The sequence below is a fragment of the Geospiza fortis genome, unplaced genomic scaffold (assembly GCF_000277835.1).
Source record: "Geospiza fortis unplaced genomic scaffold, GeoFor_1.0 scaffold538, whole genome shotgun sequence".
Classification (NCBI taxonomy): domain Eukaryota; kingdom Metazoa; phylum Chordata; class Aves; order Passeriformes; family Thraupidae; genus Geospiza; species Geospiza fortis.
In genome coordinates, this window is record NW_005054368.1 from 1,009,031 (window position 1) to 1,022,375 (window position 13,345).

General features: G+C 45.9%; 1 protein-coding gene and 1 long non-coding RNA gene across 2 annotated transcripts in view; both read left to right on the forward strand.

The window, feature by feature from the left end:
* The window catches only part of MSI2 (musashi RNA binding protein 2), a 186,957-nt gene extending 181,928 nt beyond the window's left edge, over positions 1 to 5,029 (forward strand). Inside the window, exons 9-10 of the mRNA XM_031059770.1 lie at positions 4,067 to 4,111; positions 4,920 to 5,029. Of these exons, the coding sequence (XP_030915630.1) occupies positions 4,067 to 4,111; positions 4,920 to 5,029 (155 nt within the window). The remainder of the gene's footprint in view (positions 1 to 4,066; positions 4,112 to 4,919) is intronic.
* A 995-nt stretch (positions 5,030 to 6,024) lies between these two features.
* Positions 6,025 to 12,969, forward strand: LOC102034464. The gene is made up of 2 exons (XR_265397.3): positions 6,025 to 6,102; positions 8,184 to 12,969. It is a non-coding gene; the product is annotated as an uncharacterized LOC102034464 (long non-coding RNA).
* The last annotated feature ends 376 nt before the right edge of the window (positions 12,970 to 13,345 follow it).

Consider the following 13,345-nt stretch of genomic DNA (forward strand, 5'->3'; position numbering starts at 1 on the left):
GCAGGAATCCTGACTTAGAAATGTCTCAAGAGTCATGGAGGGAGAGTTTATCTTCCAGCACTGACCTTTGTGGCTGAGCACAGCTGAAGGTGTGGGCAGGGTCTGTGTGAGCGTGGCAGTTTGCAGGAGAAGGCTCCAGGCACACATCCCTGCCTCCTGCCCTGCCTCAGCCTGGGCTGCCAGGCTGCTTTGGCTCCCAGCTCTTGGCTCCTTGTCACAAAGCACTTGGCTGAAGGTGGAGGAGCATGCCACACGCATGTTAAACGGGGATAAAGGCTCTGCTGAAGGATGGGCTGACATAAAGCCTCGCTGCCTGAAGAGGTCCAGCTCTTGCTGTGCCAGCCCTGCACAGCAGCTCCCAACTCCACCAGCACCAATATTGGCATTCAAAAATCCTGCTGGGGCTGCTTTATGAGCCCACATGTATTATATCCTTCTGTGTCCCATCTCACATTCCCTCACTGCTTTTCAGTGCTCCCCAAGGCACTGTGACACTGGGCAGAGTGGGCCTGAGGCTCCCTGTCCCTGAGGCTGCACCTGCTGATCAAAATTCACAGGCTCAGAGTCTTCTCCGTAAGAAAAACCACAGCAGATTCAAAGTGAAGCAAGCAAGACATTCGCCTGCCCTGTTCCATCACTGCCAGAGCTGCTGGCTGCTGGCCCTTGATCTCCATCAGCACAGGAAGGAGCTTCTGTAGTCCAGGGGATGGAGGATGGCTGGGGCTGAAGATAAAAGGTGGTTGGCTGTGACTTACAAGCACATCTAATCTTTTCCACATCTCTGCTGACCTTGATCTATCACAGGGCTTCCTGGGGACGCTTGGGATTGTGAGTTTTGCATAGAGGAAGCCTTTGAGCTGGAGGTGCTCAGGCACAGAGTCTCAGAGCTGTGAAGTTGCCTGCTGCAGGATGGCTTCCTGTGCATGTGGTTGGGAAATGGCACCTGGAATGAGTCCTTTGCTGCCAGGGCTTCCTGAGTGCTGGCAATTGATGGCCCTGGCAGCCCTCGGTCACTGCTGAGTCAGGCTGGTGGATCCAGAGTCAGGGGATTCCTGGGCAGCTCAGCCCCTGGCTCTGCTGGGACCAGGCTTTGCTCCTGCTCCTGGCTTCAGGTCGCAGTCAGTGTTCCCTCCCCTCCATGGACAGCACAATCCCCTGGCAGTTCTGCAGCAACAAGCTTCCAAACATCTGCCCCGGTTCCTGTTCTTGCCATGGGATGTTGGTGGCCAGGGGAAAGGCTCCAAGTCCTTCCAGCCTGCAAGGAATTAATGTCAGTGCTCTGCAATTCCCACAGTTCACAGCAGCCTTGGACAACTCCTGACAACCTCCAGCAATCGGGAATTTTGTCATAGGTTTCCAAAAAGTGTTAACTTTTATTAATGATGCAGCATCTGGAGTCTGGAGGATTGCAGGCGTTTTTCCTTCTTCCTTTTAGTGTCAGGGTACTCCAGGTTTGTGTAAAAGAAACTTGTTTCCAGGCAGTTCTTGCCAAAACACATCAGGATTTGCCTGTTGGGGAAGTGGTTCAGGGTTCCTTTGCTGTTGTGATGGTAAAGGTGCCTCTGGCTCCAGGTGAGCTCACCTGAGCTCCTGGAGGAAGACAAACACTTAGCAACTAACCATGGCTGAGCAAATCATTTAAATACAGCTTTCTGAGCCTCCTGCTAATTATGGGAGCTTTCTGTTTCATTTGTAGGCTCTGAAGCAAAGTGTTGGCTCTGGAAAAGCTTCCAGCTTTTTCTGTGGAGTTTTTCAGGCCCCACATGGAGAGGTGCCAGGGCATCCCAGCCTCCACACAGCCCTTCCCAGGCACTGGAGCAGCCTTTGGCATGCCTGCTCTCCCTCCTGTGAGCAGTGTGGAGTGTTGAACCCCTGGTCAGCAGATGAAAAATCACCTTTTCATTCCCCACCTGAATAACCAACCCACTGCCAGCTCTCCCTGCAGGTGTGAAAGCCTTCCCTCCAGTCTTGAGAGTTGCAAATGAGAGTGGCCAGGGTGGGATGTGGGGTGTGGGGGCACAGAGGGTCTCTCAGGTTCCTCAGGTGGTTGTTCTGGAGGTTTCTGTGGGGTTTGCAGGAGTATTTTACTAACAGGATGCCCCTGGCCATGCCAGGTCCTGCTGTCACTTGGAGCAGCCAGCTGGGTTTTCTGTGTGACTTGGCAGGAAAATTCACATCCATTTTATTGAACCAAAGGGAAGAAAAGGGGGGAAAAGTGCTGGCTTGTAGTAATAAAGGGCTTTGGAACATCTCAGCTGGATATTTTTCTTCACGAGTGAGAAGGCCAAATGTTATCTTGACATTTAATCTTTAATAATAAAAAAAGGCTCTTTGTTTGCCAGCGAAGTCCAAAATCTGTTTACTCTCTCATGCCTTATTTCTTTGAACTTGCTAGCTTAGATGTCCTACTTACCCTCCCCTGCTACCAGTGCAGAGCTGTGGGGAATCATTTCTTGTGCAGAGCTGCCTTCCCTGTCCCCACAGAGCCACCAGCTGCCAGGTGTGCTTCTCCTGCCCAGTTCAGGCATCTGAGAACTGGGCTCCCTCTGGGTGGTGATGCAGGGGAAGGGGCCAGGGCAGCAGAGGTGCAGCCTGTGCCCACCCCAGCACTTTGGTGAGAGCACAGGGCTGGCTCCAGGAGAACCCTGTGGTCAGTCCCTGCAGCTCTGACCTGGCACAGGTCACTGCAGGCCACCAGGCTTCATAACCCACTCTGGTGTTCAGTGGAGACCGTGGGAAGTTGCAGCCAGAGGAAAAGGCTGAAGTAGCCTTGGGGCAGCCTGGAAGGTGGGGATGGAGGTGATGGGGGCGGTGCCCAGGGGGTTTGGGGCAGGCTGTGGTGCTGGGCCACGTCCAGCCCCGCTGGCCATCGTGTCCTGGCGCTGCCCACGGTGGGGACACGGTGGGGTGGGCAGAGCAGGCTCCCTGTGCCCCCAGGGACCTTGCAGGTACCACCCAGGTGTAGCTCCAGCTTCCCGCAGCCATCTCCATCCAGCTCCTCCCAGTCCGCTGACTTTTCTTTCGCATTGAAACTTCTTCCTCATAAATTCTACATCCAAGAGCAGCCGTGAGAAATGCCAGAAGCCTGACCATCTAACATGCTTTAATATCTAAATTTCTTCTTCAGTATCATTCTTATTTACATTGTTTTTCTTTCTCAAAAAAAAAAAAATTAAGGGAGGAAAAAAATTAAATTTTCTTTTACTTCCACATTAGGAGGTGAGTTGTCATCCACCCTCTGGAATTCTTTTTTTGCTTTTGATCTTTATTTATTTGTTTAATTTTGGTTGATGTCCCAAGCATGGTTTTGGAGACGAAGGTAGGTCTTCGCTCTCCAAATCAAAAGGAAAAAAAAAAACTAAATAAAACAACATTCTCCTTGGTCATATTTAAAAGAGAAAAATCCAAACTGTTCCATTCCATATCATTTAAAGAAAAAAAAACTACTACTGAACTATATCTACAGCTTACTGATCTAAAAGGGCGGGTTTTTTCCAAAAGTATCGAATGGATCCAAAAAACGATTTTCCTAGACGTGATTCAAGTTATTTGCTGTCAACATTTTAATATCAATATTACCACAATGTGTAGTCTCAAACTAGTTCCTTTGTAGTTTGCATGGGATGTGAATGCTGTCTCGGCGTGCCCAGACCTAGAGAACTTGTTACTACTGCATGAGCATCAAGTCAGATGTTGAAAAATACCTATTATATTTTGTGATAACTTGGTGAAAATGAGCACCTCCAGTCTCTGGTTGCAGTAGTGTGTTGAATGATTGTTCTTTTTTTTTTTTTTTTTTTTCTTTTTTTATATATATCCATATATATATTTTTGGAGCTCTAAGCTTCGTAGTAGTCCGGGCTGACTCTTCTCCAGTACTTGCTCTCCTCTCGCATGGCCTTGGTTAAGTGTTAGAATTGGGCCTAGGCTGTTTATTCTGGTGTTTGGCTTTGTAATTCCGGTGCATGCCCGGCGTCTGGCCTCATACCCAGCTTTATTCTCTGCACACCAGTCTTGAATAGCTACAGTGCTCAACCGAATTTTGGCGCACCCGCTTCCCCGGCAGGCTCCACCCCAGCGCGGCCCGGAGGCTTCCCCGGGGCCGCCGTAAGTACCCCGTGCTGGGGGCTCTGGGGGGTTTGGGGTGGGCTTTGGGGGCTTTGGGGGTGGTGGGGACCCCGTGGCCAGCGGGGCTCCTCGCTGCCAGAACCTGCGAGCCGTGCCCGACCCGTGGGTACAGCTGGATTGTGGAGTAATCCCTGATTGTCAGGGTGTTCCAGCTGGGATTGGCAAGGGGGAAAACCTCCAGAATCATCAGGTCCAATCAGCCCTTGAGAACCAATTGCCATTTTATCACCAATTTATCATTATTATTGCTAATTGCCATTTTAAGGAGAATATACTTCCATGGGGGCACTGGCATTGCGCCAGCGTCAAACCATGACAGCCGAATGTTTTGCGGAGATAAAACTCCACAACTTTGTGAAAGTTGTAATGTTTCCAGGGATGGGTACTCCACCACCACCCTGAGCAGCCCATTCCAGTGATTAATCACTTTTGCACTGAAGAAATTTTAAGATTAATCACTCTTGCACTGAAAGAATTTTGTCCTAATACCCAACCTGAACATCTCTTGGTGCAAACACTCCTTTGGAGCCGTCTGCAGCCAGACATGACCTGTCTCAAAGAGAAATATTTAATAAATATGGGATTTAAATCCCTGCTTGTCCACATGGGCTTTACATCAGCCCAACTACCCCTCCTGGCTGCTGCACCCTTTGGCAGGCAGAGCAACAGTCCCTGCTCCCACTAACTGAGCAAAATCAGCTCATTAATTTGGCTGGTGGGACCCCCAGCAGGGGGAGAGGGCATGTCCTGCTCCTCTTCCCCTGTTGGCTGATGTTTGGGGTCACTCCCAGCTGGTCCTGGGGTCACTGCAGCCCCTGAGCGCCGCAGGTTGGAGCGAGGGGCCGGGCTGGGCCGGGGGTCCCGGGAGGTGCCTCCTAACGCGCCTAACATGGGGCTGTGATTGCACTAATGAGGGCACAGATTGGCTTAACAAGGCTGCACGTGGCTGTGTCACCTGTGTGTGAGCATGAATGGGGCTGGGCTGCCCCGTGGCACCCCAGCACAGGCTGCAAGGGAGGCTCCTGCCCTTTGGGAGCCCAGCCAGGAGCTGGATTTATCTCCTGCACAGTGAGGAAGTGCAGAGGCTCCCCCGAAGGGCCCTCAAACCCAGAGGAGAACTTCCCTCCCTGATGGAATTGGATGGGGGCAGCAGGAGTGTGGTGCAGACAAAGCTCCTGGAACTGTTCTTTTTACTGCAAAAAAGACAAGCAAACCCTCTGCCTGGCTTGGTGCCCGTGTGCTCAATTCCCATCCCGGGCCTGCCCCTCCCATGGTCACACCACGGACTTGACAATCCCTGTGGATCAATTCTAGCACAAACATGGCATATTACTGCTCTGCAAGGAGCTACATCAGTTCAAACTGCCACCTCTCACCACTTACAACACCTCTTATTTCCATTTTTCACCTAAAAACCTGTTTGTGCTTGAAAACTTGGGCACTTTTGTCTCTGCAACATCCTGATTTTTCAAGTGAAAGGACACCAGGTCCAAGCCTGGGTATCCAGATTTGTCTGCACTAACACTTCCCAAAGAACCATTTTATAATTGACTTGCAGATTGGTAGCCTCTTAATTCCCCCAATAACTGCAAAGAATCCCCTAGCTTTTATTACATATATATTTATTTAACACTCTCCATTTACTAACCCTGGTTTAAAAATAAAGAAGGGAGAACCCCAAAGCTTATTTTTGCACCTGGGGGAATGAGAAGATGATGGTCTTGGAAAGGTGACCATAGGGCTGAGCACACCTGGTGACCAGAACAGCTCTTGGAAATCCCTATTCATGCTGGCAACACAGTCTTTCAAGTCCTTTGATAATTTCTTGGCAGAAATTAATAATCAGCTGTTCCCATGTATAGAGCACTGATGAACTTAACAATTGTACAATTTTAGGGACCTTTGATTGCAACGGCTTTTACAAATGGATACCATTGAAACGTTACACATGGTTGGTTGCCATCTCACTTGGAGGTATTACAGTATATCCCATTTGTACTTTGTGCTGAACTACCATCTCCCCTATATTTACTTTAAGTGAACAATTTTTTATCTTCATTTCGTCTTTCCTTGGCCTTTAATCATTCCTTTCTGTGATTTGTGTTACTCAAATCAACCTCATGGGCTGGAAACTGGAAGACAGATCCAAAGCTAAACCAAAAGTCACTTTTTCATCTTCGTGATGCTTCGTGCAATAATTTGAAGAGGCAGAAAACCCAGGAAGCTTTGGGGAATCACCCCCAGTGCCAGCAGCCAGAATCCCAGTGGGATCAGAGATCTGCTCCCAGCGCACTGCTTTAAAAATAGCTGAGCCCCACTGCTTTATTACTGAGAAACCATCATTCTTAATTAAGTGCTGTACCAAATATTACAGCTAAAAGATAACATTGTAACTTGTAACCATAGAGCAATTATCAAGATTAAAAAAAAATTAAACCTGAGCAAATTAAATTAAAGGCATTACCTGAGCACCACAGCCCTGGATCGCTGCCAGTTTCCTACCCTTTGAACTAAGCTCCAGTTAATTAAATGTTTAATTTTTATTTTTTATTATTATTTGGCCTTTGGCATATTCATCTTTGCAAACAAATATTCTTAACACTCGGAATGGAATAGATTAGAAAATGCAATGAGAAGCAGAAGTTATCCCAAATAAATGGCATGGGTCTGCCTCCAGAGCTCTGAGCCCGGACAGGCAGACGGAATGGATGGGACACATTTTATTTCCCTGCCTCTTGCCTGCTATTACATGATCAATCTCACATCATTTACGTTCAAAAATCAGTCTATGAAATTAGAATTAAAGCTAGTCAAGGGGCTGGGAACTGTGGAAGATGTTCGGAGACTTTAAAATACATAAAAATAGATTTATACCTAAACACTAGTGGATAAAGGGGGTTTCTATTTACTCTCCATCTCCACACACACCCCCAAGATTACCTGAAATTGTTCTGTCAATTGATTTGCTCCACCAAGGAGTGTTTTTATGGGAAAGAAAAAAGTGCCATAAGCACTCTTGCTTAATCCCAGCTATTACTTGCACGTAGCAGGGCCTGTTCTGCGATCAATTTGTCAGAATCCTTCACGTCAGCCTCTGGAATAGTGAGGTGGTACCCGAGGCCAGCTGGAGCCCGGGCAGAGCATCATCACTCAGGCTCATAATGCACAGCGCTGCCAGCCTGATGGGCTGTAATCACTCCTCACTCACACAGCCCATCACTGCAGCCATCACTCACTGGCCAGGCTGAGACTCAAACCATTAACGACTTAAAAACAAAGTGCTTTTAATGCTGCTCATTACTAATTAAAATAGATTTGGAGAGGAGGAAATGAGCCTTATTATTAATTCCTCGAGGAACACTGGGTTTGAAACGCTTGTGGCAGCGGCTGCTCCTGCATCCCCGGGGCAGGATGTGAGGATTTGGCTGAGCCGCAGGTTCCTGGGGCAGGGAGCAGTTCCACATCCCTGCAGGATGCTGCTGGGACCTCACCCCAGCACAGCTGTTTGGGGATGGGCTCTGGAGGTCCCCAGGGAGCATCCTGTCCTGGCCCTCATCCCTGTGAGTGGCTGCCTGCAGAGCCAGTACCCCAAATATTTATATTTCTTTTATACATCATATATCTCAGCTCTAAGCACTGGCAGGGACGGAGCGTTGGAGGCTGAAGCTCCTGTATAAAATAAATCCTGGCTGCCTCAGCGTGCCCAGGTAAAACTTGTCACCTTCCAGGTACTTCAGAGAAAATCCATTTTACCAAAGCTGTGTGAATTCATGGCAGAACAGATGCCTGAGGAGCCGTTTTTGTCCTGGCCCTACATAACTCACATTTTACTGTTCCTAAACTGGAAATAAGAGCAGGGAACACGAGACCCCTTCTCCCATGGGGGCTGTCCTGGGAACACCTCAGCATTGCAGCCCCCTGCATCCTCCCTCGGGCTGGATGGGGCAGGCTGTGGCTGCAGTGTTTGCAGACACTTTGGGGTTTTTGGTTAAAAATCCTAATTTACCTCAATTAACTGTCCCTCTCCGTGTCCTGTCCACCTTCTCCCCACGCAGAGTCTCTCTGGATGTCCGGGCAAGACAGGGCGAAGTTTCTGAAGGGGCCCACGGTTGGGTGATCTCATCAGACTTTGAGCACTACATCATCATCACCATCACCATCATCATCATCACCGCCAACGCAAACTGGAGGTGGCACTCGAAGGACTTGGGTGGTTTAAAATCTCTCTCATCATCTCATGAATCTGCTGTACTATAAAAACAACAGCTTTTAAAAGTATGTATATATAAAACCCATTTCTTGTTCGTTTTATTTTCTCGGTGGGTTTCCCCCCCTCTTTTTAAGCCTCTCCAAACCCACATCTTTTCGTAGCCTTTTGGACATAGTCTCGTAGCCACGTAGTCGCAATTCTTTGTGTATGTAGCGAGAGCCTAACCATAGTGTAACTGTTATATTAAGGGGTTTCTTTTGCTTTTTCTTTCCCACCTCCCCTCCTCCTCCTCCTCCTCCTCCTCCCTTCTGTTTTACGTAGTTGTTGTTGCTTAAAGGATGCTGAGATGGTGACAGGAGGCTCGGCCGCGGGGGGAGCGGCGGGCAGGGCGCGGGGAGGGGGGAGCAGCAGGTTCTCTGGCCCTTCTTTTCCTTTGTGGCGTCTTGGTTACTCTAATTCTCTCTATTTTCGGCAATAAGGCGAGGGCGACAAACTTTTTGCGCGTCCTTTTTCTATATAAGTGCTTTTTTTTGTTGAAAGAGGTGATATAAGGTTTTTTGAAATTGTGAATTCTGAAAAAAAAAAAAAGAGAAAAAATAATAAAGTGCTGTAAATACAATTCCATTAACTACATAGAAACTATTAAGAAAGAGAAATACAAACCTATTTTTGTGATGGAGTCAGCCTAAGGCAGTTTCTCTATGTGAATGGAGGAGAAAGGACGAGGGAGTTGTAGCCTTTGGGAGTGGCTGCCGGGGGGCTGTGGGGCTGTGGGACCCTCCCAGCCCACCCAGCTCACACCAGCAGCTTGCTCTCACAGTGCACAGCTTACAAAGGAACAGTCTCGTGGGATTTTTATTTTAATTTAAAACCTGCTTTTCCCAAAACTGATCAAGAAGCTACGATTTTTCCTACTTAGCGCATTTACGGTTCAAAGCACACCTTTATTTTGGTTCTTTTTTTGGATTTTGGTGGTTTTTTTTTTTTTTAGTCATTATTTTAAACTAGATCAACTTGCTGTCCAGTCATTTCAGCTGCTCTGGGCACCCCATGTGGACAGAGCAGTGTCCAGCTTGCATGGTTTCCTTTATTATCCATCACTTTCTGTAATGTCAAATTAGAAAGCAACTTTGGTTGGTTTTGATTTCTTTTTTTTTTCTTTTTTTTTCCTTTTTTTTTTGGGAATACCTCAGTGCTACAAGTTTCACCCTAGAAGCAACGGAAGATTTTAATTTATTGTAGTTGTAAACAGAATTTAAAAGAAATAAAGTATAAAACATCATTGCACTGTGACTGGTAGGGGAAAAACTGACAGTTTCCTATTTGCACATGTTTAATATTTGGCTGTTATATATATGGTCCTCTGTTGGGGGAGGAAACTTATGAAGGATATTTTTTAATTTAATTTTTTTAATATTGGTAAATAGGCCTGCAACAGCAAACTAGAAGTACAACATGGTAGGTGGCATTAAGAACATACTGTAGTGTGGATATATTTCTTCTTTTTTTAACGTAATATTGACAAGTTTTATTAATATTTTTTTAAATTGTTACGTTTATAAATTTGGTACTTTAGGTACAGCCAGTATAAGACACTGAATGCGACATTTGTTAAAAAGAGCTGCTGCACTCCTATTTTTGTAAATTTTACTAACAAGTAGACTAATGTAGGCATTCAATAGACAAGGTAGAGCAAGGCATCTTTAACAAAACAAGGCACCATACTGCTAACCGAAAGGAGAAACCTTGTTTTTCTTGTTTTTAAAAAAAAATCATGCTTTTTATGTAATATTTTAGGTTTTTTTCTTATTTCAGAACAACCAGGTTTAAGCAAAATGCTGGACGCTTTTTAAATATTGAGACTTGATCAAGTAATAAAAGAAATAAAACAGAATTCTTTAAAAAATAAAAAGGTAAAAAAAAAATACTACGAACCAAATTCCCTGCAATTCAGTGTGCCGTCAGGGAATTTTTTATTGCTATTTTGTCAATGTTGATGATGTACTGTACTACCAGTTGGTTTTCCTCTCCATTCCCTGTCACCTCATAGAATATTCTTTGTTGATCATTGTTGTATGTTAATAGTGTATAAAATGGCTTATCTTGTAAGAGTGCTGTCCTGATGGTAGTGTAGTGAATTTTTCCCCCCCTCTTTCTCTCTTCCTCTTCTAGTACATATTGGTAGGTGTATCGTAATTAAGGTTAAAAATTTAGATGTAGTTATTCAGATTTAGGACCAGTAAGGATAGAACTTTCTCTTATTTAAGAAAAAAAAAATGCTAATAATTTTGGGAAGGTTTTCCTTTTTTGTTTTTTTTCTTCTCTTTTTTCTTTCTGTGCTTTTTTTTCTCTTGTTTATTATTTTTCTTTTGTTGATCTGATGCGGTTTCAACTAACCAAAGGTCTCACAATGTTAAAAATGCTGGCAAACTCTTAAGGCATTTGTAGATCCCCACCCATGACTTTGGAAAGGGGATGTGCCATACTACCTTAAATGCTAATGCTAGATATGCAAAACTGGATTTTTTTAATTTATTTTTTAAAAGAGGGAGGCACGGTATATTAAAACGATTTTACTAAGAGAAAAAAAAAAAACATATTTTTTTAAGAATGCTCAGAAGAAATTGCTAATCTGTGTGAATATGTTTTAGATGTTTATATACCTTTTGAGAAGTCCCAGTGGCCCATAGCACAAATGTCGTGGAATCCAAGATGTTTTGATGTGGCTACCTAGACTAAGGTTCACGTTAGTCCCCCACTCATCTAGAAATCAATTTTGAACGATATTTTTTTTTCCTTTTCCTTCGTTCGTTTGGGGGTTTTTTGTAAATTTTTCAGCACAAAGGTTCAGCTCCACCTTTGTTTTGCTCAAGCCCAGGAGGGAGCGATGGAATCATGGACTGGGTTGGGTTGGAAGGACCCTGAGCCCGTCCAGTGCCACCCCCGCCATGGCAGGGTCACCTCCCGCTGTCCCCCTGTCCAGCCTGGCCTGGGACCCTGCAGGGACAGAGCCCTTTGGATCTGCAGCTGGGGTGACCAACAGGAGCCATTTCCACCGTGCTGGGTGACCTGGGCACCCAAAGGGCCGGGGGGCCTCGTCCCCACCACCAGGGCCATTCCCCAGGAGCCGCAAGTGCTTGGGACCCTCCCCTCAAATAACCCGAGTCCTTCTTCGGGATCGGCTTGGTTAAGGCAAAGCCTGATCTGTCCTTTGGGGTTTTTATTTTTTCTTACACTTCATAAATGTTCATTTTGAGTTGAATTTGTAGCTTGGACTTTAAGGTAGCATGGCTCTCTTTGCTGTAAGTTGATTTTTTTTTTTCCATTGTACAGCAGCGTCTGCTGGTGAATGTCACACATCTTGCTAGGCTTAGTTAAATCATTGGGTAATTGTGGGTGATAACGACCTGAAAGGTGTTGGGGTTTCTTTTCTTCCCTGCTTTCATCTGTAGTGCGAATGAGGGCTAGCGACTCCAGCCACACGTCCCTTCCTGTTTCGTTTCTGCCATTCACTCAATGCAACATAATCAATAATAAAGCAATATAGTTTACTACATTTTTACTGAAGGCCAGCCATGGTTCTGTATGATATTGCATATGAAACTGTTTACAAAAACAAAAAAACAAAAAAAAAAAAAAAAAAAAAGAAAAACAACACTAACTCATAGCTGTCTTTTACGCTATGGCGATGTCTCTTGGGTGGAATCTTCTGAATTCTTTTTTTTAGTGGTTTGGTTTGTTTTTTTCAAAGCGACATAGTTGAGAGAGAGGGAGAAAAGTGAGGTTAGTGTTAGAAGAGACAGGGAGAAGTGAGGTTAGTGTCAGAAGAGCCAGGATGCCTCGCAGACACACGGGCACAGACACTGTAGAGTTTCCTACGTACAGAATCCAGCCGGCCCCGCGCGAACACTACGTGAGGAGATTCTGTAAGCTAAGCAATACTTTAATACTGTAATAAAATTACCAAAAAATACCACAATAATAATAAATAATAATATTATAATAATAATAATTTTTAAAAAGGAAAAAAAAATACTTTTTCTGAGAAAGCAAATCCTCGTGGTGGGTTGTCGGCCCCCCCCAGCAGTCCGACCGTGTTGTGTGGAGAGCTCGGTGTCCGAGCAGGGCCCAGTGGCCAGAGGGGTCACCCCGGCCCTGAGGGGTCACCCCAGCCCCGGGCTCCTCTGTCCCGTGACCGTCGTAGGTAGCACCCCCGTCATTCTCTGTCGTACGAGGTCTGAACTCCCATCAGTACTAGGATGCAAGTGAGCATTTCAGGTGGTCATAAATGTACCTAAATAAACTATGGCACAGTGGCAGGCCTAGCCCTTCCTTTTATACTTTAGTATGAACTGATGAGAACTTTGGTAGTGACTTTTTTTTTATATATATACATATATATATGTATCTATATATATCAAGCATCTTTCAGGTCTCTGTGTATGGCTTTCTGAAGCCCTGTTGTAAAATACTATGTGGATGGGGGTCTCTCACATCACAGATGTGGAAAGTATAATTTTATATTTGTATTTTCAAATAAATAAGTTTGTGAAAGGTTTCCATCCTCTACTGTGGTCCAGAAATCAATGTGTTTGTCTGACGAAAAAATACAATAAACTGTTTTGAACAGATCCATGGAGTCCATTTCATTGGGGAGGGGAATATTTATTCCTGGGGGGGTGAGATCAGCCCCATCACCCCAAAACTCATCACCTTGTTGTCTGTCCTGCACATCCCTGCCCTGTCCCTGTGCACCAGAGCTGGTCCCTCATCCTGTGCCCTGCCAGGCGCATCTTTGGCACCATCAGCACTAATCCTGTTTCCAGGAGGGGCAGTGGTGGCCCAGTCCTGCTGGATAAATTCCCAGTCCCCCACACCCCTGCTGTGTATTTTCCTCACAGGAGTGCCCCCCTCTCCCGGCTCGCTTCCACCAGAGGCTGTTTCCCTTTGGCGCTCGGCCTGGAGCAGAGCCAGCTCCCCCCGCCGCTCCCTTTGCTGGGGGGACTC